This window comes from Peromyscus californicus, unplaced genomic scaffold (assembly GCF_007827085.1).
Source record: "Peromyscus californicus insignis strain IS unplaced genomic scaffold, ASM782708v3 Scaffold_4__1_contigs__length_199733344, whole genome shotgun sequence".
Taxonomy (NCBI): domain Eukaryota; kingdom Metazoa; phylum Chordata; class Mammalia; order Rodentia; family Cricetidae; genus Peromyscus; species Peromyscus californicus.
In genome coordinates, this window is record NW_026294562.1 from 61,807,422 (window position 1) to 61,828,621 (window position 21,200).

The 21,200-nt window shown below is 46.9% G+C and overlaps 1 protein-coding gene across 3 annotated transcripts in view; it reads right to left on the reverse strand.

The window, feature by feature from the left end:
- Ap2a2 (adaptor related protein complex 2 subunit alpha 2) overlaps positions 1–20,118 on the reverse strand; it is a 73,114-nt gene extending 52,996 nt beyond the window's left edge. The window contains exons 1-2 of one of the 3 annotated variants that reach the window (XM_052714693.1): positions 19,914–19,934; positions 7,964–8,028 (exon numbers count right to left, since the gene is read on the reverse strand). Coding sequence is in view for 2 of the 3 variants with exons in the window: in XM_052714691.1 (XP_052570651.1) it covers positions 19,914–19,980 (67 nt within the window). In the remaining variant the exon portion in view is untranslated. Of the gene's footprint in view, positions 1–7,963; positions 8,029–19,913 lie in introns of all 3 variants that reach the window. The other 2 variants (XM_052714691.1, XM_052714692.1) reach the window with 2 other exon arrangements.
- Positions 20,119–21,200: the final 1,082 nt, after the last annotated feature.

A 21,200-nucleotide genomic window follows, 5' to 3' on the forward strand; every position in this document is an offset into this window, starting at 1 on the left:
GGGATTCTGGTCTTAGCTACTTTGACTCTCTGAAATGCAGCAGCAATTTCAGCATGGACTTCAGAGTGCCACTGGCTAATAAGTGACCCAGACTAGCTACAGACATTGGCCAGGAGCAAGCTGTAATTTGCCTCAGTGAATCTCAAAGAATGCACAGAATGGGGACAGGCTGGGATTGAGCATCTGGAGAAAGTCATTCCTCAGCAACAGGCTAGTTAATCATTTCTTCTCCACGGATCAAACTCATCCCTGTTGGTACTGGTAGGGAATGGCCTGGATTACAAAATACCTGCCTAGCCTGGGCATGCTGGCAGACACCTTTAATCCTAGCATTCAGGAGGCTAAAGCAGGAGGATCACAAGTTCATGGCCAGCCTGGACAGCGAAGTAAGACCTCACAGAAAGAGACAGACAGACAGAGATATTAAAACTATGAGCTTGGACATGTTACAATAAAACTATCTAAAGTGAAGAGTTTCAGTCAAATGTATGCAAAGACTGAAACTCTTTATTCTAGGCCGTCCACCTTAATTAAGATGAGACTCTTGATAAGCACTGAAGGTGTTCACCATAGTAGCCACTCACAACTCACCCACAAGCTTCAAGGCTCAGGCTGCTGGACATTCCCACCTCAGATCTCCTACTGACAAGACTGCCATCAATCAGAATGCTCTAAGGAACACAACTTCAGATAATGGGCAGAAGACAATGAGTGGCCATGGGCTTGACATGGCTATGGTTAGGGATGCCTCTGTGGTCTGTGTTAATGTATATGTGTGTGGCGTTGGGGGGGGGGGGGTCCTGATCAAAATCCACACCAACAAATCCAAGTGAAAGAGTGCACAGATGGCCTGGTGGCACATGCCTGTGATCCTGAGCATGTGAGGCTAAAGCAAGTTTGATAGCGGAAGGAAGGAAGGAAGGGAGGGAGGGAGGGAGGGAGGGAGGGAGGGAGGGAGGGAGGGAGGGAGGGAGGGAGGATTAATTCATAGAACATTAAAAATCATTCTGCTGATAAGCCCAGAAGATAAACCCATGTGGCACTGACATACTAGTGGGCCCACCTTTTTCAGCAGCTTTTTGGGATATGATTCACAAACCACATCGTTCACTCACATAAAACATGTATGCCATTGGCTTCCAACATATTCAGATCTGTCTGTCCTTTATCTCCCCAAAGGAAACCCATAACCATTAGCAGTCACTCACTATCCCCTGCCCCAGTCCTGGCAATCTCAACTGGCTCTTAATAGGCTTGCCTCTTCCCAGTCCTTCATCTAAATGGGAAAGAACAGGATATGTGATCCAAGTCTGGCTTCTTCCCCTCAGCACAATGCTGTCAAGCAGCAGTTAGCACAGCACTTCAATTTATTAGTGATGTGCCACTGTGTTCTGTATTTTGTTACCTAGTGGTTTTTTTGGGTTCTTTCTACTTTTAGGCTATCAAGAACAACATCCTGGGAACTGGACAGACGGCTCAGTGGTAAATAGCACTTGTTCTTGCAGAGGACCTAAGTTCAGTTCCCACACTCACATGGTAGTTCACAGGCATTCGTTAACACCAGCTCTAGGGTAACTAACACCCTCTTCTGACCTCCATGGGCACCAAGCATGCACAGGGTACACATATATACATGCAGACTAAACAGTCATTGACACAAAATTAATAAATAAATCTTAAAGAAAAAAATTTAGGAGGCTAGAGGAATGGCTCAGTAGTTAAGTGTACTTATTCTTGCAGAGGACCCAGGTTCCACTCCCAGACCCACATGGTGGTTCACAACTGTCTATAACTCCAATTCCAGGAGATCCAATGTCCTTTTCTGGCCTCCTTAGGCATAGCACATATGAGGTACACAGACACACATGCAGGCAAAACACCCATACACGTAAGATAAAAATACATAAATCTGAAGAAAAAAAAAAAAACCCTGCCAGGTGCTGGTGGCCCATGCCTTTTAATTTCAATACTTGGGAGACAGAGGCAAGTAGATCTCTGTGAGTTCAAGGCCAGCTTAGTCTACAGAGCAAATTCCAAGACAGCAAGGACTACATAGAGAAACTTTGTCTCAAAAAACAAAACAAAACAAAATTTAATAAGTAAGTTAACATCCCACAGGACCAGCCAAAGCTACAGTGAGACCCCCTGTCTCTTTAAAAAAAAAAAAAAGATCACTAGGAATATTCACATGTAGGTTTCTGTATACATACTTCCTTTTTCTTAGACACATACCTCACAGAGGAATTCCTGGTCACATGGTAGCCATATTTAAGACTGAGCCACCATCCCACTGTATGTACCCACCCTAGACTTGCAGCCAGTCAAGGAGGGGACTTGGGTCCTTCCACAGGAGCCACATTCAGCACATAGCTTCTAAGTAAATTAGAGAATTTACCCCAGATCCCTTTCAGACACCAGAACAATCTATGACACCCACTCAGGTAAGATGTGAACCACAGTGGCTAGGGCTCATTCCTTCCTTCTCTGCTGTGGGATGGTCTGTATGTCAAATGTGTTGCTGATTGGTCAATGAATAAATCACTGATTGGTCAGTGGCCAGGCAGGAAGTATAGGCGGGACTAACAGAGAGGAGAATTGAGAGAACAGGAAGCTGGGTGAGAGAGACACTGCCAGCCGCCATGATGAGAAACAGCATGTAAAGATGCCGGTAAGCCACAAGCCACGTGGCAAGGTATAGATCAATAGAAATGGATTAATTTAAGCTGTAAGAACAGTTAGCAAGAAGCCTGCCACGGCCATACAGTTTGTGACCAATATAAGTCTCTGTGTTTACTTGATCGGGTTTGAGCGGCTTGGGACTGGCGGGTGAGAGAGATTTGCCCTGACTGTGGGCCAGGCAGAAAAACTCTAGCTACAAATGGCGCCCAACGTGGGGCAAGAGTTTCCACCTAAAACCTGAGTAAAAAGATTCTAAAATGGAGCTAAAAACAGCTCCTAGTTGTCACTTTCAAGCTAGCGGCAGCCTGCATGTTTGAGCTACTATGGCGGGTTCCTGGCGTGCATGCTCGACCTGCAGTATGGCAGGAATGAGGCCTCTACAAGTGGCACATTAAGCTGTGTGGTGGATTTAGCCTTTGCTAGTACAAAACAACAAAAAAAAAAAAACAAAAAAAAAGAGGTTTCTGGGCTACACGCTGCTTTGATAGAAGCATAGACCCACTATTTCTGAGAGTTGATGGCTCCCAGAGCTGGCGGAAAACGTATCACTGCCATGTTGGGAAGCTAAAGTGGGCGGAGCCAGCAGCGCCAGGGCCCTTTCAGGCTTAGAAGGTTACAGTTTAAAGCAATAGGCTCAAGCTAATATAAAAAAAAAAAAGCCACGTAAAGATGGCTACCACACAGAGAATCTGGATTATGTTCTCTTTGATATTCGTAACTGAAGAAAAACGTTTGATTACAAAAGCTGTTGAGTTATGCCAAAATGTATATTTTAAAGGTACCTTGACTTCAAAATTTGGATGTAAGGATATGTTGCTTTGGAAAGGAGGCTCTGCTTTTGTTTCCACAGAAAGCCAGAGGCTATGGATTTGTTCCAGATTAAGATACATCAGGTTTGACCCCCTGAAAAGTCTCCGATGAAACCATGGCCCAGATGATCTAACATCCAGAACCGTTTCAAGGCAACTGGCTCAGACGATACACCCTCATGGACTACTCCATAATCCTAAAATATTCTTTGTGTCCCCATAAGATACAGCGCCCCCCTCCAGCAGGAAGTAGTAAGAGAAGCTGCGCCCAAATTCCCAAATATACCAAGCTGACTTTGGAGATGTGTAAAGGTTAAAACCTTCCTTTTTAAGAAAAGAAAAGGGGAAGTGCTGTGGGATGGTCTGTATGTCAAATGTGTTGCTGATTGGTCAATGAATAAATCACTGATTGGTCAGTGGCCAGGCAGGAAGTATAGGCGGGACTAACAGAGAGGAGAATTGAGAGAACAGGAAGCTGGGTGAGAGAGACACTGCCAACCGCCATGATGAGAAACAGCATGTAAAGATGCCGGTAAGCCACAAGCCACGTGGCAAGGTATAGATTAATAGAAATGGATTAATTTAAGCTGTAAGAACAGTTAGCAAGAAGCCTGCCACGGCCATACAGTTTGTGACCAATATAAGTCTCTGTGTTTACTTGATCGGGTTTGAGCGGCTTGGGACTGGCGGGTGAGAGAGATTTGCCCTGACTGTGGGCCAGGCAGAAAAACTCTAGCTACACTTCTCTTTCATGTATGTATATGTACACATGTCTATGTGGATGAGCCTGCCCATGTGTACATGTAGAAGCCAGAGATCACCCTCGGGCATCATTTCTCAGGCACTATCTACACCTTGTTTTGGTTTTTTGTTTGGTTAGTTTTGGTTTTTCAAAACAAGGTTTCTCTGTGTAGCCCTGGAACTTGCTCTATTGAACAGGTTGGCCTTGAACTCAGAGACCACCTGCTTCTGAGTGCTGGGATTAAAGGCATGGGCCACCACCACCCGGCCCACCTTTATTTTTGTTTATTTGTTTTATGGTTTGTTTGTTTGTTTGCTTGCTTGTTTGTTTGTTTTGGCCACTGAACCTAGAATTCGTCAAGTAGGCTAGACTGGCTAGTCAGCCAGCCCCAGAAATTCCTCATCACCTCCTTCCCAGTGCTGGTATTAAAAGTATAATCCGGCCGGGCGGTGGTGGCGCATGCCTTTAATCCCAGCACTCGGGAGGCAGAGCCAGACGGATCGCTGTGAGTTCAAGGCCAGCCTGGGCTACCAAGTGAGTTCCAGGAAAGGCGCAAAGCTACACAGAGAAACCCTGTCTCGAAAAACAAAAAAAAAAAAAAAAAAAAAAGTATAATCCACAGCCAGGCATGGTGGTGCATGTCCTTTAATCCCAGGACTCAGAAAGCAGAGGTAGGCAGATTTCTGTGAGTTTGAGGTGAGGCTAACATGGTCTACATATTGACACCTTGCCCACCCCCTCAAAAGGACAACATCACAGGCAATTTTCTGTTTGTTTGGAAAGGGGTGTTGAAACATAGTCTATGTAGCGCTGCCTGGCCTGGAACTCATTATGTAGACTACGCTGGCCTCGAACTCAGATTTGCCTACCTTTGCTTCTCCAGTGCTGGGATTAAAGGCCTATGCCACCACTACTAGCCCTACACAGCTTTTTACATGGGTGCTGGAGGTTTAAGTAAGACTTCCACACTTATGAGGCAAACACTTTACTAAGTGAGCTATTTCCCAAGCCCCAATGGTGCCTGGATGTGCTATGGTTTTAAATGACGTGACATGAAGTGACAGGAAGCCAACACACCCACTACCTCTGCAGTCACTACCCATCCTCATTGCCCCTTACAGCAAAACTCCTGGAAGGGTTAAGTTAATTATTACTGTCCCCTACAACCCACCAGACTTATCTAAACCTCCTTCCTTACTGGCCTATGATCCTCCCCACCCCAATACACCTAGGACACCCTCAAAAGAGGGTGTGCACTGCAGTCTGGAGCATACATAATCCAAATCTGGGCCCCAGCACTCAGCAGCAGCAGTAGCCACAGCAGAGTAGGGAAATGCACAAAACCTGCAGTCAGCTGCAAAACTAGGGTGGCCAGAGTGATGATTCCATTTCTCCTCCTGGGCCTGTACCTTCATGCCCTCACCCAGTGAGCACTCCACTCCAGCTTTAAATGTCACCTGTAATGGTACCCTACATTTCTACCTCTTCTCTAAACTCCACTCTTTGTAACAAATATCTCCCCAAACCTACTGGTCACAAGCAGGGCCCAGACTTACCCTCTCTTAAAGATCTAAGAAGACACCTGAGAGGCAGGCAGTGATAGCACACGCCTTTGATCCCATCACTCAGGAGGCATAGGCAGGCGGATCTCTTGAGTTTGAGGCCAAGCTGGTCTACAGAGTGAGTTCTAGGGCAGCCAGGGCTACACAAAGAAACCCTGCCTCAAGGAACAAAAAAAAAAAAAAAAAAGAGAGAGAGAGAGAGAAAGAGAGAAGACCGACATCAGAGCTAAGCTCTGACTCCAGCCTCCTGCCCAGGAGAAGGGATCCAGGCCTGCTGTCTCACTGAACTGAGCAGGGAAGGAACTCTGTGGGAAGACTTGACAAGCACTGCCTGGTTAATAGAAAATCACTCAGCTCCAATAAGCCCAATGTGGCCTGCCCCTGGAGAAAGAACCTGCCGTAAAAGTGGAAATGAGCCGGGTGGTGGTGGCGCACGCCTTTAATCCCAGCACTCGGGAGGCAGAGCCAGGTGGATCTCTGTGAGTTCGAGGCCAGCCTGGGCTACCAAGTGAGTCCCAGGAAAGGCGCAAAGCTACACAGAGAAACCCTGTCTCGAAAAACAAAAAAAAAAAAAAAAGTGGAAATGAAAGCCAGGTATTGTGGCTCACACCTGTAATTCCAGTACTCAGTAAGTAGAGGCAGGAAAATCACGAGTTCAAGTCCAGTGTCCACTACACAGTAAGTACACAGTATGTTGGAGGTCAGCTTAGCCTATAAGACTCTTAGAGAGAGAGACAGAGAGAGAAAAGAGTGAAATTAGCCCTAGGCCTAAGGCTACTCTGGTCCTTCCTTGCCACACCAAACTGTCCCCAAATGATAGGGCTTGAGCCCAGAACAAAGCTCTGTGGTATTTATAGACAGGAGGATGATTCAAAACCAAGGTGGGACTCACACTGTCTAAATCCCAGGAAAATGTCACCCCATGGTCAAAAAAAAAAAAAGCCAGAAGCAACTTAAAAGGAGCAAGAAGGCAACTAACAGTTAGGCAGAGGTTGTGAAGAGCAGAAGGTAGAGCAGGTGGGGCAACAGCACAGGGTACTCAAAAGAGATTGAGGCACGTGGTGCCCAGCATGTCGACCGGATCTAACACTGCAGGTGAGCAGCTGGAAGAACAGTGCAGACACGTGTTTCAAAATTGATGAAGCTACTATTTAAATCTGGGTGTCCCCCAAAAGCCAATGTGTTGTTAAAAGCTTGTTCCCCAATTTTGGGAGGCCATGGGTGGAAGCAACCTAAGAAGGGGGACCCAGAGTCATGGGGCCTGCTCTAAGGGACTGTAGTCCCCATCCTCCTCTACCTCTCTCTTCCTGGTGCTTAGTTAAGTGACTTTGCTCCATGTGTTCCTTCCATGAAGTCCCACCACAGACCCACCCACAAACAATAGGGCCAAAGCACTCAAGGACTGAAAACCCCAAAGCTGTGAGAAAAATCAATCTTTTCTCTGTTTAAGTCTGTCTTTCAGACTTCGGAACTATAAAGTGTTCCAGCTGTAAAGAAACTATAAAGGCCAGCCTGATTTATATAGCAAGTTCTAGAACATCCAGGGTTACGTAGAAAAATCCTGTTTCAAAATTCAAAAAATTAAATTAAATAATTTTATGTATTTATTTAGTGTTTGTATTAAAGGTGTGTGTCACCATTCCTAACCAATTAATTTAAAAAAAAAATGCACTCCAGTGCCCATGTATACACACAATCTAGAAAAAAAAATTAAAGGAAATTTGAAATACATGCCCTCAGAATACCCTTCAAGGATGGGGTTGCATCAAAATCATAGCAAATAGAAGCCTTATCCCAGCACTCAGGAAGCAGAAGCAGATGGATCTCTGAATTCAAAACCAGTCTGGTCTACACAGTGAGACCTTGTCTTTAAAAAAAAAAAAAAAGCAACACAAGTCAGATGTGGTAGCACCTGGAATCCCAGCACTAGGAAGGCTGAGACAGGGGATCAAGCATCAAGGCCAATCTAGGCTACATAGTGAGACCTTGGTTTGAAAAAAAAAATCACCTGTAATTTACTACATAGGAGTACAGAGAGCATGTGCCTAGGATCCCACAGCCCCAGCTTCCACCCCTAGCAAAGCTAAAAGAAAATAAGAACAAAAGTATAGCAAAGGAGCATAACATACAGATCTGTGGTTTTATTTTTTGTGAGTCTCACTAAATCTCACCTCAAACCTCCAGAGTGCTGCGATCCTAAGGGTGCACTTCCACATCCTGCTCATTTTCTAGGTTACTTGTTTAAAAAAAAAAAAAGAAGAAGAAGAAGAAGCACATTTAAATTAGGTCTGCAGCAATGTCACATCAGAGAATATCAAGGAAATAGCACTTCACAGAACTGGATACACCCTCCCACCATAAGGAAAACAATGACAAGAATGTCAGCTTCAAAAGCCAGGCAAGGTGGTACATGCCTTTAACCCCAGAGAATCCCAGGCCAGCCTGGTCTACATAGTGAGTTCCAGAACATCCAGAGCTACTAAGTGTGACCTGATCTTTTTTTTTTTTTTTTTAAGATTTATTTATTATGTACACAGAAGAGGGTGTCAGATCTCATTACAGATGGTGGTGAGCCACCACGTACGTGGGTGCTGGGAATTGAACTCAGGACCTCTGGAAGAGCAGTCGGTGCTCTTAACCTCTGAGCCATCTCTCCAGCCCCGTGATCTGATCTTTAAAGGAAGAAAAAAAAAAATGAATGCGATCTTCAGAGGCTGAGCCAGCCTCAGAGGCAGAAGGACCTGGTACTCCCTGGCAGGGATATTTACCCCGCAGCTCTCCAGCAGGGACAATTCAGGATGCAGTTAAATACAGCAACAAAAGTGTAACACGGACTGAATGCAGCCAGCGGGGCCGTCTTCCCAGCTACTCCTGAAGCTGAGGCAGAAAAACGACTGAACCCAGGAAATGGAGGCCATGTGTTAATAGTGGTGAGGAATCTACCAGAGAGAGAACATACTGAGGATTCCTTCCTTGTAAATGGACTCACAACAGCCCACAGTACCAATAAGCTTAAAACTGGTCAAAGATTTTCTAATTTCTATAGGCACAATGGGGTTCAAAGCTAGGCTCTGATCTGTTGGTACTATGGCCAGCAACAACCACCTCCACCAAAAATAAAAGTAAAAAAAGTGCTGGGAGGAAGCGGTGCACACCTTTAATCCCAGGACTCAGGAGACAGAGGCAGGTGGATCTATGAGTTCGAGGCCAGCCTGGTCTAAGAGTGAGTTCCAGGACAGGCTCCAAAGCTACACAGAGAAACCCTGTCTCGAAAAAAAGAAAAGAAAAAAAAAGCTACTGAACTGGTTTTTGTTATTGTTTTGTGGGTGGTTTGCTGTTTTTGCTATGGTTTGATTTGGTTTGTTTTCAGAAAGGTTCTCAAGTGATCTAAGGCTAGCCTCAAACTTGCTATGTAGCCAAGGATTGCCTGATCCTCTTGCCTGCCTCTGCTTCCCAAGTGCTAGGGTTACAGGCGTGCACAATGCTGGGCTTCAGAACTATCTGCTTGCTTGCTTGCTTGCTTGCTTGCTGGCCGGCTGTTTTTGTTTTTTGAGATGGGTCTCTATTATTACGTAGCTCTGGCTGTCCTGGAACTGTGTAGACCAGGCTGGCCTCAGACTCACAGAGATCCACCTACCTCTGCTCCCAGGTGCTAGGATTAAAGAAAGACATGAACCACCACACCCAGCTTCAGAACTATATTTTGAAGTATTAAAAAAAAAAAATGCAAACCAGAAAAATTCCAAAATACCATATATTTTCATCATTTTAAAAGACTTCACCATTAATCTAGTGCTTTTTAAACTGCAACTGGAACAGACTTGTTTCCATCACTTCACAGAAGAAAGCATAGCCTGCCCTCAGGCAGCTGCCTGGGAGCCTAGAGAGCCAGCAGCCTGGGCCCCAGGGCGACCTAAGGGTTCATCCCACCTGCCTCACTTTCATCAGAAGACAATCCAATGTAAATCTAGCCTCCCTGCCTTTCAGCTAACCTGTAGACAGACACCCAACCTTGGGGCCAGTGCCAAGAAAGGTAAATGGGAGAAGGGCAAATGCAGAGCCATGGTGGTTCTCACCAGGTTGAAGTTTCAGGGTCTAGACACGCACAGGGCAGAGGAACCAGACTGACATGAAACCCTGGCTACAGGTTTTTCCACATGAGCACACAATGCAGGAAGTGAGCCACTGGCCCAAAGCTTTGATGGCCTTGGGAACTGCATGACAACAGCACCTGACAACAAAGAATGGGACCTCCACAGCAGGACCCCTTTTCCATAGGGACACCAGGCAGATGTGCTCACATCCCTGCCCACCCCTCTGAAAATCCCACTACTACTACCAGCCTAGCTTTGTACCCCCACAGAACCCCTTGTGACCTAACCTACCCTCATACCCACCTCTAATCCCCTAGCTCTTTTTCTTCAACAATACTAAAGAGAAATGGGTGAGGTTGGTGAATTCATGGCTGCAGGGGCCACAGTGTAGCCAGGAGTAACACCCTTCTCCACCCAGTTCCCTGAAGGGTTATGCTAGCACTGACTTTGTGACCTTAGGCTCCACATTCTCTTCATCTTCAGCAGTTCTGTTGTACAGAGCACTATTTCCAGTGAAGCTGCTATCTAGTCACAAGCTATATATTTTATGCATCTTGTTTAGCCAAGCCTAACAATGCAACATCCACCCCAGGACTAATTATGAAACACTGCTGTGGCCCCCATCTCAGCATAGGAGCACTCAATTAATCCTAGATACCTTGAAACTCTCCCAGAATAAATAAAACTGACATGCGGCACTGTTTTCAGGACATGTCAGCCTTATTGGCCTCCACGTGGAAGTCAAGAAAGTACAGAAAGCAAACCCTTATGTATTTTTGTGAACTGAGTTTAAGGCAGCACACAACTTCGTACCGTTTGGTTTTGTTCTTTGGTTTGGTTTGGGGTTTGTTCTTGTTGCTGCTGTTTTCAGACAGCCTTGTAGGCCAGAATGGTCTAGTATTCATGATCCTCCTGCTTCAGCCTCTGCAGTGTTGGGATTACAGGTACGTAGAACACCCAACTTGATCATCTGTGTTTTAAGTGAATGCCATTCAATCTGAATTTCTTTCCAACTGGGGAGATTTTTATTTAGCTTCTACATACAGAAGCTGAAAGAAGCCATCCAACTTTGTACCTCCCATAGCTTCCATATCAGGCCTTCTATCAGGCCACATGCCATTCACAGCTGACCAAATGGGAGGGTGGGAGGGGAACATTCCAGTATTTTATTAACCTGCAGTCAGGAAGGGACCACACCATACACTTCCACCTGAAAAAGAATGCTTGTTGGGCAAGGCCGCACCCAAGCACACAGTCCTCCAAAGTTACCTTGGAATTGCTGATTTATAATATCCAAATACTTTATGTATCTCTATTATTTCTCTATGACTCCTGTAGGACCACACACCTCCAATCAGAGAATTCCATCAAGAAAGGTAGGTGTCCATCCCACTCCACCTCCAGACCTAAGAAATCGATCAGGCAAGGGCCCATCCTGTCCATCCCAATGGCAGTGCTGGTCCACTGTTTTGTTTTGTTGTTGTTTGTTTTCTGATTTAAGAGGGTTTTTTCTTTGTGATGGTATTTCACCGTGAAACCCAGGCTGACATCAAATGCAGTCTTGCCTCTGGAATTAAAGGTTTACACTAGCATGCATGGCTTCAGCATAGTTTTTTGTTTTGTTTTGTTTTTCTTTCTTTCTTTTTAAATTACATCTACTTCTCTGTGCATGTGTGAGCGTCCACATGTGCCGTCGGACATGTGTTGAGGTCAGAGGACAACCTGAGGGAACTGGTTCTTCCCTTCCTTCACACAGATCCCAAGGAGCAAACTGGTTGTCAGTCCTGCACACGCACCTTAACCCTCTCAGCTATCTTGGCCGTCTAGGCCAACCAACATTTTTGACAAATTTACTACAGATTAACAAAAATACTTTTGTTTTTAGAACCTTATATATCCTAAAGTTTGAGCTCTGGAGTTGGCCTCATGCTCAAGAATCTGCCACAGGTAAGATCCACCAGAGCTCAGCCCTTCTGCTCAAGAGTTCATACTATATATTTCACCTCTACTCATACTAGTATAAACTCTCTTCAAAATACTGTTTTCGGGGATGAGAAGATGGTTCAGTGGTTAAGAGCACTTGTTTTCCTGCAAAGGCCCAGGGTTCATTTCCCAGCACCCACATAGCATTAACAGGCATCCAGAACTCAAGTTGCAGGGAATCCAACACCTTCTGATCTCAGGCACCAGGCATGCATTCAGTGCTCAGACATGCATGCAAACAAAACACTCATACACATAAAATAAAACTGATTTTTTTTTAAATAACCATTTTCTACAGCAGATGCTCATCTGCCCTTCTACTTTGACTCATTTGTTTTTCAAAGAGCCAAGAAAATGCCATTTAATCCCACAGAGACAGCCTTTCTAAGAACCCTGCTGCAAGCAGTTGCCAAAGCAGCAGAAGCATCTAAGAGGTACCAAGCATGGTGCCACACACCTGCCATCCTAGCAATCTACGTGGATTCAAGGCAAGTCTGGGATACACTGGGGGCAGGGAGGGCAGCTGAGATTACTGTTAGGTACTGACATGGGAAGATGCTACCAATGGGATAGCCAACTTGTCATAAAAGAGACAGTGATACCACCCTTCAGAGGAGGAGGGAGAGAAAGTGCTATGAAGATCATGTGGGCATTTCCTGGAAGCCCCAACCAACAGTGTAGCATAGGAGGAGCCCTGCCTGTAGCGGAGACTTCCTTCCTCATCCCTCTTCATACTGTCACAAGTTTTCAAAATGGGTTTCTAAGGAATATGAATTATGCAGAAGATTGCAAAAGAAAATGAGCAAGGCAAGCATTCTTCTCAAAAAGTCAGCACTTTCAATGGGAAGTCAGAGAAGATGACAAAGTAAACTGCATGGACTTTAACTTTGAAGGTTCTTTTGAAATTCAACAAAAAGTTAGGCATGGTGACACATGACTATAATCTCAGCACTACAGAGGCAGCCTGGGCTACCTAGGAAGACCTTATTTCCAAATTAATTAATTAGTCAATTAATAAATATTCCAAGCATGATAGCTCACACTATACTCAGAGAGCTAAGACAATAGGACTACACAGTAAATTCCAAGTCAGCCTGGACACAGTATGAGACCTTGTCTCACAAAAGTAAAATTTTTTCAAAAATTAAAACAAGGGTCAGAGATGGGTCAGCAGTTATAAGAGTTTGCTGCTCTTTCCCCCACACCCCACACCCCCACACCCCCACACCCCACACCCCCGAGATAGGGTTTCTTTGTGTAACAGTCCTGGCTGTCCTGACTTGCTCTGTAGACCAGACTGGCCTTGAACTCACAGACTGCCTCTGCCTCCCAAGGGCTGGGATTAAAGGCATGCACCACCACCCAACTGAGTTTGCTGCTCTTACAGAGGACTTGAAGCTCACAACCACCTTCAATTCCAGCCCTAGAGCATCTGATGCCCCACAGGCACTTGCCTTCATGTGCACATAACCACAAACACAATTAAAAATAAAGCAAGTCAGGGCTGGGGAGATGGCTCAGAGGTTAAGAGCACTGGCTGCTCTTCCAGAGGTCCTGAGTTCAATTCTTAGCACCCACATGGTGGCTCACAACCATCTGTAATGAGATCTCGTGCCCTCTTCTGATGTGCAGGCTTACATAATAAATAAATAAATCTTTAAAAAAAAATTGAGCCTGCCCTCTAACCCTGAGTTAGACAGCTGAAGCTCACTCTTTTAAATAAATAAATAAATAATAAAGCAAATCAAACAAAGAAAACAAAACAAACAAAAAACAAAACCAGAGGGCTGGAGAGATGGCTCAGCGGTTAAGAGCACTGGCTGCTCTTCCAGAGGTCCTGAGTTCAATTCCCAGCAACCACATGGTGGCTCACAACCATCTGTAATGAGATCTGGCGCCCTCTTCTGGCCTGCAGACATACATGCAGACAGAACACTGTATATGTAATAAATAAATAAATCTATAAAAAAAAAAAAAAAACAGAGAAACCCTGTCTCGAAGAAAACCAAATAAATAAATAAGTCTTTAAATAAATAAATAAAAACATTCAACAGACCAGGTCTAACTTATTACCTTTACCATTACACAGGAAAATCAAGTACCAACTTCATATTTAATGTTTACATGGAACTTAAGCAGAATTTGAATTGTTATGTTCCATTTCTCCATGTCCAACTTATGGCTAATAACTGAGATTCTATGAATAAATAAATGTTTGAGACTTTAGTAATGCTAAAGTACAATTCAAAGGGGCATCCATGACAGTAGACCCTGCCAGCTGAGCACAGCAAACTACATTCTTCTCTTAGGAACATAAGAGACACCACTTGACCACCCTCCTGTCTTCTTTCACTTGAGCTCCTACAGTAATTAACCATGAGGCATCCAAGCATGATAAAAGCACCTACATTGTCTCCAAGCTCCATCCCCACACAGGGATAAATGGCAATTTTTGCAATTTCCTGCCCATAGCAAATGACTACTCTCACAGGGACCTTCTGTCTTTCTGTGGCAGTCCTGCCTGTTCTACATCAATTCTTAGAATATGCCATGTTCAGCACTGTTATAGAAAGATGTTCTTCAACTTGTGATGAAGCTATGCCCCAGTAAATCCACAGTAAGGTGAAAATAGCGTATCAGAAAAGGCACCGAACACACTTAACCCAGAGCCTCAAGCTCAGCAGCACAGCACACTGCAAAGTCACACTTGTCTATACTGGTGACCAGGGACTAAGGGGATGTTATTCTCATTGCCACTGCTCAGTGCTATGAAAGGATTATGAAACAAGAAGCCCAGGAAAAGATCCAAATTCAAAACCAGATTTTCATGGACTGTGCATTGTTTTCATGCATATTAACAAAAACAAAAACCCCATCAGGCCAAACCATCGGGGATCACTGGTATTCCCAATCATTTTCGACTGCTGGTATGTCAAGGGCAGTACACAAAGATAAGTTCCACTTGTCTGGGGTTGTGGCTCAGTGACAGTGCTCTAGCCTAATATGAGTGAGGCCCGGGTTCCATCCTCAGCACTGCAAAAACTAAAGAGGAAGACATACTAAATAAGTTATATATGGTTCTCCTTCATGGACATACATCATCCATGGAAAAGCACATAAAATTTCAAACCCCCAACGTCAGAAGGGTTGTGGTTTCCTTGGAACACTATGAACACAACAGCCTATATGGGTGTCAAGTACCATACTGAGTGAAAAAGCCAACCTCCAAAGGTCACACGCTCTATAATTCCATTTATGTGACATCCTTGAGATCACAAAATTACAGAGCTCGCGAGCAGATTAGCGGTTGCCATGGTGGGAGGCGGTAGGTGTGGCTATGAGCGCTTATGCCAGGGAGCTTCATGGTAACAGAGCAGAGCAGTCTCTCACAGATGTGTAAGTCACACGAAGCTATTCAAACTAAAACCACACAGCACCACACACACACACACACACACACACACACACACACACTCAGACACACAAGTACAGGTAAAACTACTGACATCTAGGGCTGAATACTCAAGGCCCTCAGTTTACTCCCCAGCAGCAAATGAATAAATAAATAAAATAATGAAATATAAATAGCCCAGTGGTTTGTACTGCCTGTTTTCCCGTGTTGAAAATACCCTATTTACAAATGATGTCCACATCAGGAAAGGTGGGGTAAAGGATGCCAAGGACCTTCCTGTCAATTTCTTCACAACTTCTGTACTGACGGGTTTTGTGTGTCAACTTGACACTAGCTAGAGTCATCAGAGAGAAAGAAGCCTCAGTTAAGGAAATGCTTCCATGATATCCAGCTGTAAGGCATTTTCTCATTTAGTGATCAATTGAAGAGGGCCCAGCCCACAGTGGATGGTGGTATCCCTGGGCTGGTGGTTCTGGGTTCTATAAGGTGGGCTGAGCAAGTCATGGGAAGTAAGCCAGTAAGCAGCTCCCCTCCATGGCCTATGCATCAGCTCCTGCCTCCAATCCTGCCCTGTTCGAGTTCCTGCTCTGATTTCCTTCAGTGATGAACAGCAATGCTGATAAACTCTTTCCTCCCCAACTTGCTTTTTGGTCATGGCGTTTCATTGAAGCAATAAAAACTCTAACTAAGACAACTTCCTATGAATCCATAACTATTTCAAAATAAGAAATTATAGCCGGGCAGTGGTGGTGCATGCCTTTAATCCCAGGACTCGGGAGGCAGAGGCAGGATCTCTGTGAGTTTGAGGCCAGCCTGGGCTACAGAGTGAGTTCCAGGAAAGGCGAAAAGCTACACAGAGAAACCCTGTCTCGAAAAACCAAAAAAAAAAAGAAAGAAAAGAAAAAGAAATTATTTTAAAACTTGGACCTAAAAAAAAAAACTAGAAGTTTTCTTTTTTAACATTTGGTGGGGCACACGTGCCACAGCAAACACGCCAATGTGCACGTAGATGTTAAAGAACAAATTTTGTGATTCAGTTCTCTCCTTCCACCATGTTGGTTCCAGGGATGGAACTACGGTCATCAGGCTTGGCAGCCAGTGCCCTTACCAGTTGAGCTATCTTACCAGCCCAAAATTTTTTTCATGACAACTTAAGAGAGAAATGGCAATGGCTCAGCAGTTAAGAACACTGGCTATCCCGGGGATGGTGGCACATGCATTTAATCTCAGCACTCGGGAGGCAGAGGCAGGTACATCTCTATGAGTTCGAGGCCAGCCTGGTCTACAGAGCGAGTTCTAGGACAGCCAGGGCTACACAGAGAAACTCTGTCTCGAGGAAAAAAAAAAAAGAATACTGGCTGCTCTTGCAGAGGATACTGGTTCAATTCCTAGCACCAACATGGCTGCTAAGAAAGAACTGTCTATAACTCCGGTTCCAAGGGATCTGATATCCTCTTCTGACCTCTACAGGCATCAGGCACATATGTGGCATACATACATACACATATACAGACAGACAAACATGCAAGCAAAACACTCATACACTGTATATATATTGTGTATGTGTTGTTATTTAAAGAAGAAAGAAACAAGCTGAGATGGCCCAGTCATCAGGAACACTTGTTGTTCTTGCAAAGAATACAGGTTCAGTTCCCAGCACCCACATGGGTAGATCACAACCACCTGTAACTCCTGTTCCAGGGACTCCAACGCCTTCTGGCCTCTTCTGGCACCTGCAGGCACATGATATACATATAAACAAGCAGGCACACACATACATACACATAGATTAAAAATAAATTAAGGCAAGAGAAACAGAAGCAATTTACAGGACTCTGACACACTGAAATCACATTACCGAATTCATAGCCCTGGCTGAAGTAGATCAGGAAGGAGCAAGTCAGTTTTATTTATCTGTTACCTGAGCTGCAAAGCTACAGGTCTAAGTGACATGGGAGCAGGTTGGTGGTTGCCTATTCTAAGAGGGTAAACTAGTAACCCAAGTGCAAACAGATGCAGAACCTCCCAGCTCACATCCTATCCACCTTGACCCTTCCTTTCTCTCAGTGTTCACCACAGGCCTTCAGAGAGAAATATCATGTTAACAGTGCTGCTGAAACAGACGGAACAGACTCTATGATACTGCAGGTTACAAGCAACCCTTGAGAACCAGGGCCCACCGGCTGATGGCTCCCAGCTACTGGGCTGGTAGTGAAGCCAATCCAGCACTGCACCTTAGGGGCTGACCTGGGACCCCCTCTCCACAGAGCCACCACTCACTCTCATCATGAGATAACAACAAACACAAACTCAGAAAAAGGGGAAGCAGTGACCCCCTTCCCATGGCCTAGGGATCAAGTTCACACCAGCTCTGGTCCCTGCTCCCAAGTGAGAGCTTCTGTGTCTTGCTTGGAGCTGACTCACTCACAGAGCACATATTGTGTGCCAGACACTGAGGGGCATGAAAGGGGTGAAGTGAAGAGCAAGGCACAGAGGCCCTTACTTTGGTGATTCCTGTACAGCAGGACATAGACTCCAACATCACAACAGAGGACACGGCTCCTGGGAGAGGGCCAGTGTCTATGGAGGCCTGAGAGTAAGGAAGGTACTTCTGAGATAATGGCTGGGTTACACAGAGACCTGGCTCCTAGAGAGGCCCAGGTACTCCCTCTTTCAATGGCTCCTCCATAGCGAGCATTGGTGGCATAGTGGTGAGCATAGCTGCCTTTCAATGGCTCCTCTAGGGATGGTCTTATACATTCCCTCCACCTTTGGGGAACAATTTACCACTATTACAACTGAGACACCTGGTGCTGCCAAACATACTCACACAGAATGATCCCCCCACAACAAATGCCAATCATTCCCCAAAGATGAGCTGTGCCAAGGCAGGGAAGGCCTGCTCTACAGTCAGCCAGTAAGTTATTTACCAAGTTCTCACCATGTGCCCTCTCTGATCAAACACAGGACACCTGTCTAACAAGTGGTAACTAGCTGGGTGAGAAACTGGCTTTCACTTTCAACGACTTGCTCAGTGTTACCCTCTTCAGAAAACACAAGGATGGGACTGGGGTGATGGCTGGAGAGAGGGAAGGCAGGGGAATGAAGGGGGGGGACGACATGGGGGTAAAGGTACTTGATGCCACACCTGAAGACCCACATAAAAGAAGGGGAAAAGAGATTTCTCAGGGAGAGTCGTCCTCTGACCACCACACAGCCACCTTGGCTTGTAGATGAATACACCTACACACACACACACACACACACACACACACACACACACACACACACACACACCTATAAATGTAGTTTCTTACAAAAATTTTAAGAAAAGAAAAATGCATCATGACTATGAATGTTACTGTTTAAAATTTTGGTAAGCCCTAGTCCAAGGATGCCTGTATCTTTGCAGAGCAGGGAGGGACAGAAGTCTCTTCCAGAATCCTACAGTCCTACAGGCAAGCTGGGGTCCTGCACCCAGTCGTAGGGATACAGCATAAAATGACATGTTAGTGTGACGAGAAAACTGGGCAAAATTCCTCAGGACACACATTAACCTCTAAAGTAACAAAAGTCATGGAGTCAGCTATTTGCTGGATACGAGGGGGAAAAAAAATAATAAACAACTGACAGGAAAATGGCTTTTCTTCTCTTCAGTAAGGGGATGTCTGATAACCCTCGGAAGTTTCTGTAAGCCAAAGTCCTGGGCACCCGCCCTGCCTGACCTTTAACCTTCCTACCCATTTCACTTTGGGCGGATTTTTTTTTTTCCCACCCAGGGGACACTGGCTACAGAACTGCTCAGCAGAGAAGCAGGAGCAGCTTCCAGCATCCACACCCGGCTGCTGCCGGTTCCCTGGGGGAATGAGTCACTTTAATCGCAGTGGGTGAGATCTAATCATCGCCCAACACGCCGCCTCAATCAGGTCCGAGACGTACGCTGTCCCGATCCCCGCCCAAAGAGAAAATCCACGCTGTTTTGGAAAAGGCTGGGTTAAAAGCTCCATTACTAGAAAGACCAAGATGACATCATGCTGGGGAGGGGCGTCTTGGGCCGGAAGCCCCTCGGCGGTGCCACAAACCCCACAGACACCCCACCCCGCCCCAAACTCCCATCGCTACCCCTAGATCTCAAGACACCTAAACCCCGCACCTCAGTCTGAACACCCACAGGCAATCCCCAGCCGTCCAAACCGATACATGCACCTACTCCACCAGGGGTCCGCAGTCCCTGATCTTTGCCTAGCACCTCAGCTCCTATCCCCACCCTACTGCCAGACTGCACGTCCAGGACCCTGCCCCGCACGGTGGCCTGAATCTTCACTCCACACCCCACTGTCGGTCCAGTACCAGGGACACCACCACCCCCGCCCCAGTCTGGGCCCCCGCAGCAGGCAACCAACTCCCGCCAGATGTGCACCCAGGACGCGCGCTCTGCACCCTAAGTGCCCGCGCGGGACCCCCGCCCCACCGCGCGATCTGCACCCCGCAGCCCTCCTTCTCAGGCCTGCGTCGACCCACGCGGCTGCCCACATTCCCCTCTCCGTCGGGACCGCACCCCCAGGCTCCGGGCCGCACCTGCGGACCCCCAGCCGCGCCCCCGCTCAGGCCCGCCCGGCGCCTGGCACTCACAGTTACGGATATCGGAGATGAAGACCGCTAGGCCCCGCATCCCGTCCCCCTTGGATACGGCCGGCATCTTCGCGCCCCGGGAGCGGCCTCGGCGGCGGGCTGGAACAGCGCGGGCGCGGCCGTCACGCCGAGGAGCCCTGGAGCGCGGAGCCGCCTAGCCACAGCCGACTCGGGCCCCCGAGCGCCGCTCGCTGGGCCGCGCGCGCGAGCACGCACGACGCACGCGCCGACGCGCACGCTGAGCCTCGCGCCCGGCGATGGGCGGGGCAAGAGGGCGTGCGCATTCTCGCGGTGCTGGGCGGGGGGGGGGGGTAAGGGGGCGTGGCTCTGGATGGGGCTGGATCCCAACCGGGAGAACCCAAGCTGTGCGGAGCGCGCAAGCGCAGCGCCTCTTGTTAGCACTGCCAGGCGAAGGATCCTTCTAATGTAAACCTGACTAGCCCCCCGGATCTCGCTGTCATGGGTGGGCCCGGCTTTACATAGACAGGGATACCGACACCAGAGCCGGACCAACCCTATGTCACACAAATGGTGGGCCAAGGAGAGGGGGCGGGGGGCAGGAGGTGCTGCACTAGCACCTACAGCAGTCAACCTTCACCTGTCAAACCGGCTCCAGCCTAGCTCCCTTGCAGTGGGACTGACCTCCTTCCCCAAGCCATCCGCGTGGAGCCGAAGCCCGAGGCGTTTGCGACCCTCTAAGCTGGGACAAGAGGAAGCGCTGTTCCAGGACCCCACTTCCTTTACAAATGGGGAAACTGAGGCCTGAAGATAGACTGACCACCCTTACCAAGGTGACTGCTATGTGGTGTACAACCTCTCAGCACCCATCCAGGCCCCTTTACTTCTTGTTTCTGCTCCCCTGTACCCTTCTCTAGCTGAGAGGACCCATTGGATTCTTCCTATGAACCCATTTTGCAGAGGACCTGGCTGAGCCTGACACTCCGGGAAATGGAGAGTATGGTGGCCCTTCCCCAGCTCTCTTCTGTGAAACCAGATGGTTTTGAAGAGGAAGCTCCCCACCTCAGGTGGTTATCCTGGCCCAGACCTACCAGGCTGACTTTTGTCCCTTCTCATGCTCTTTTACACAGTCCTGGTGGAGCCTACCCAGGAGATGGAAGAGACAGGACACCCTCCCAGGAATCAGGCACCCCAATGAGGCCCCAAGACTGATGGAAGAAACTGAGAACATAATAAACCAAAAGTCTGGCGAGACCACTGAGTTTGCCTGACGAGATTCTAAGAGGCAAAGAGCCAGCATCAGAGAATAAACTTCCACAGCCACCTCCT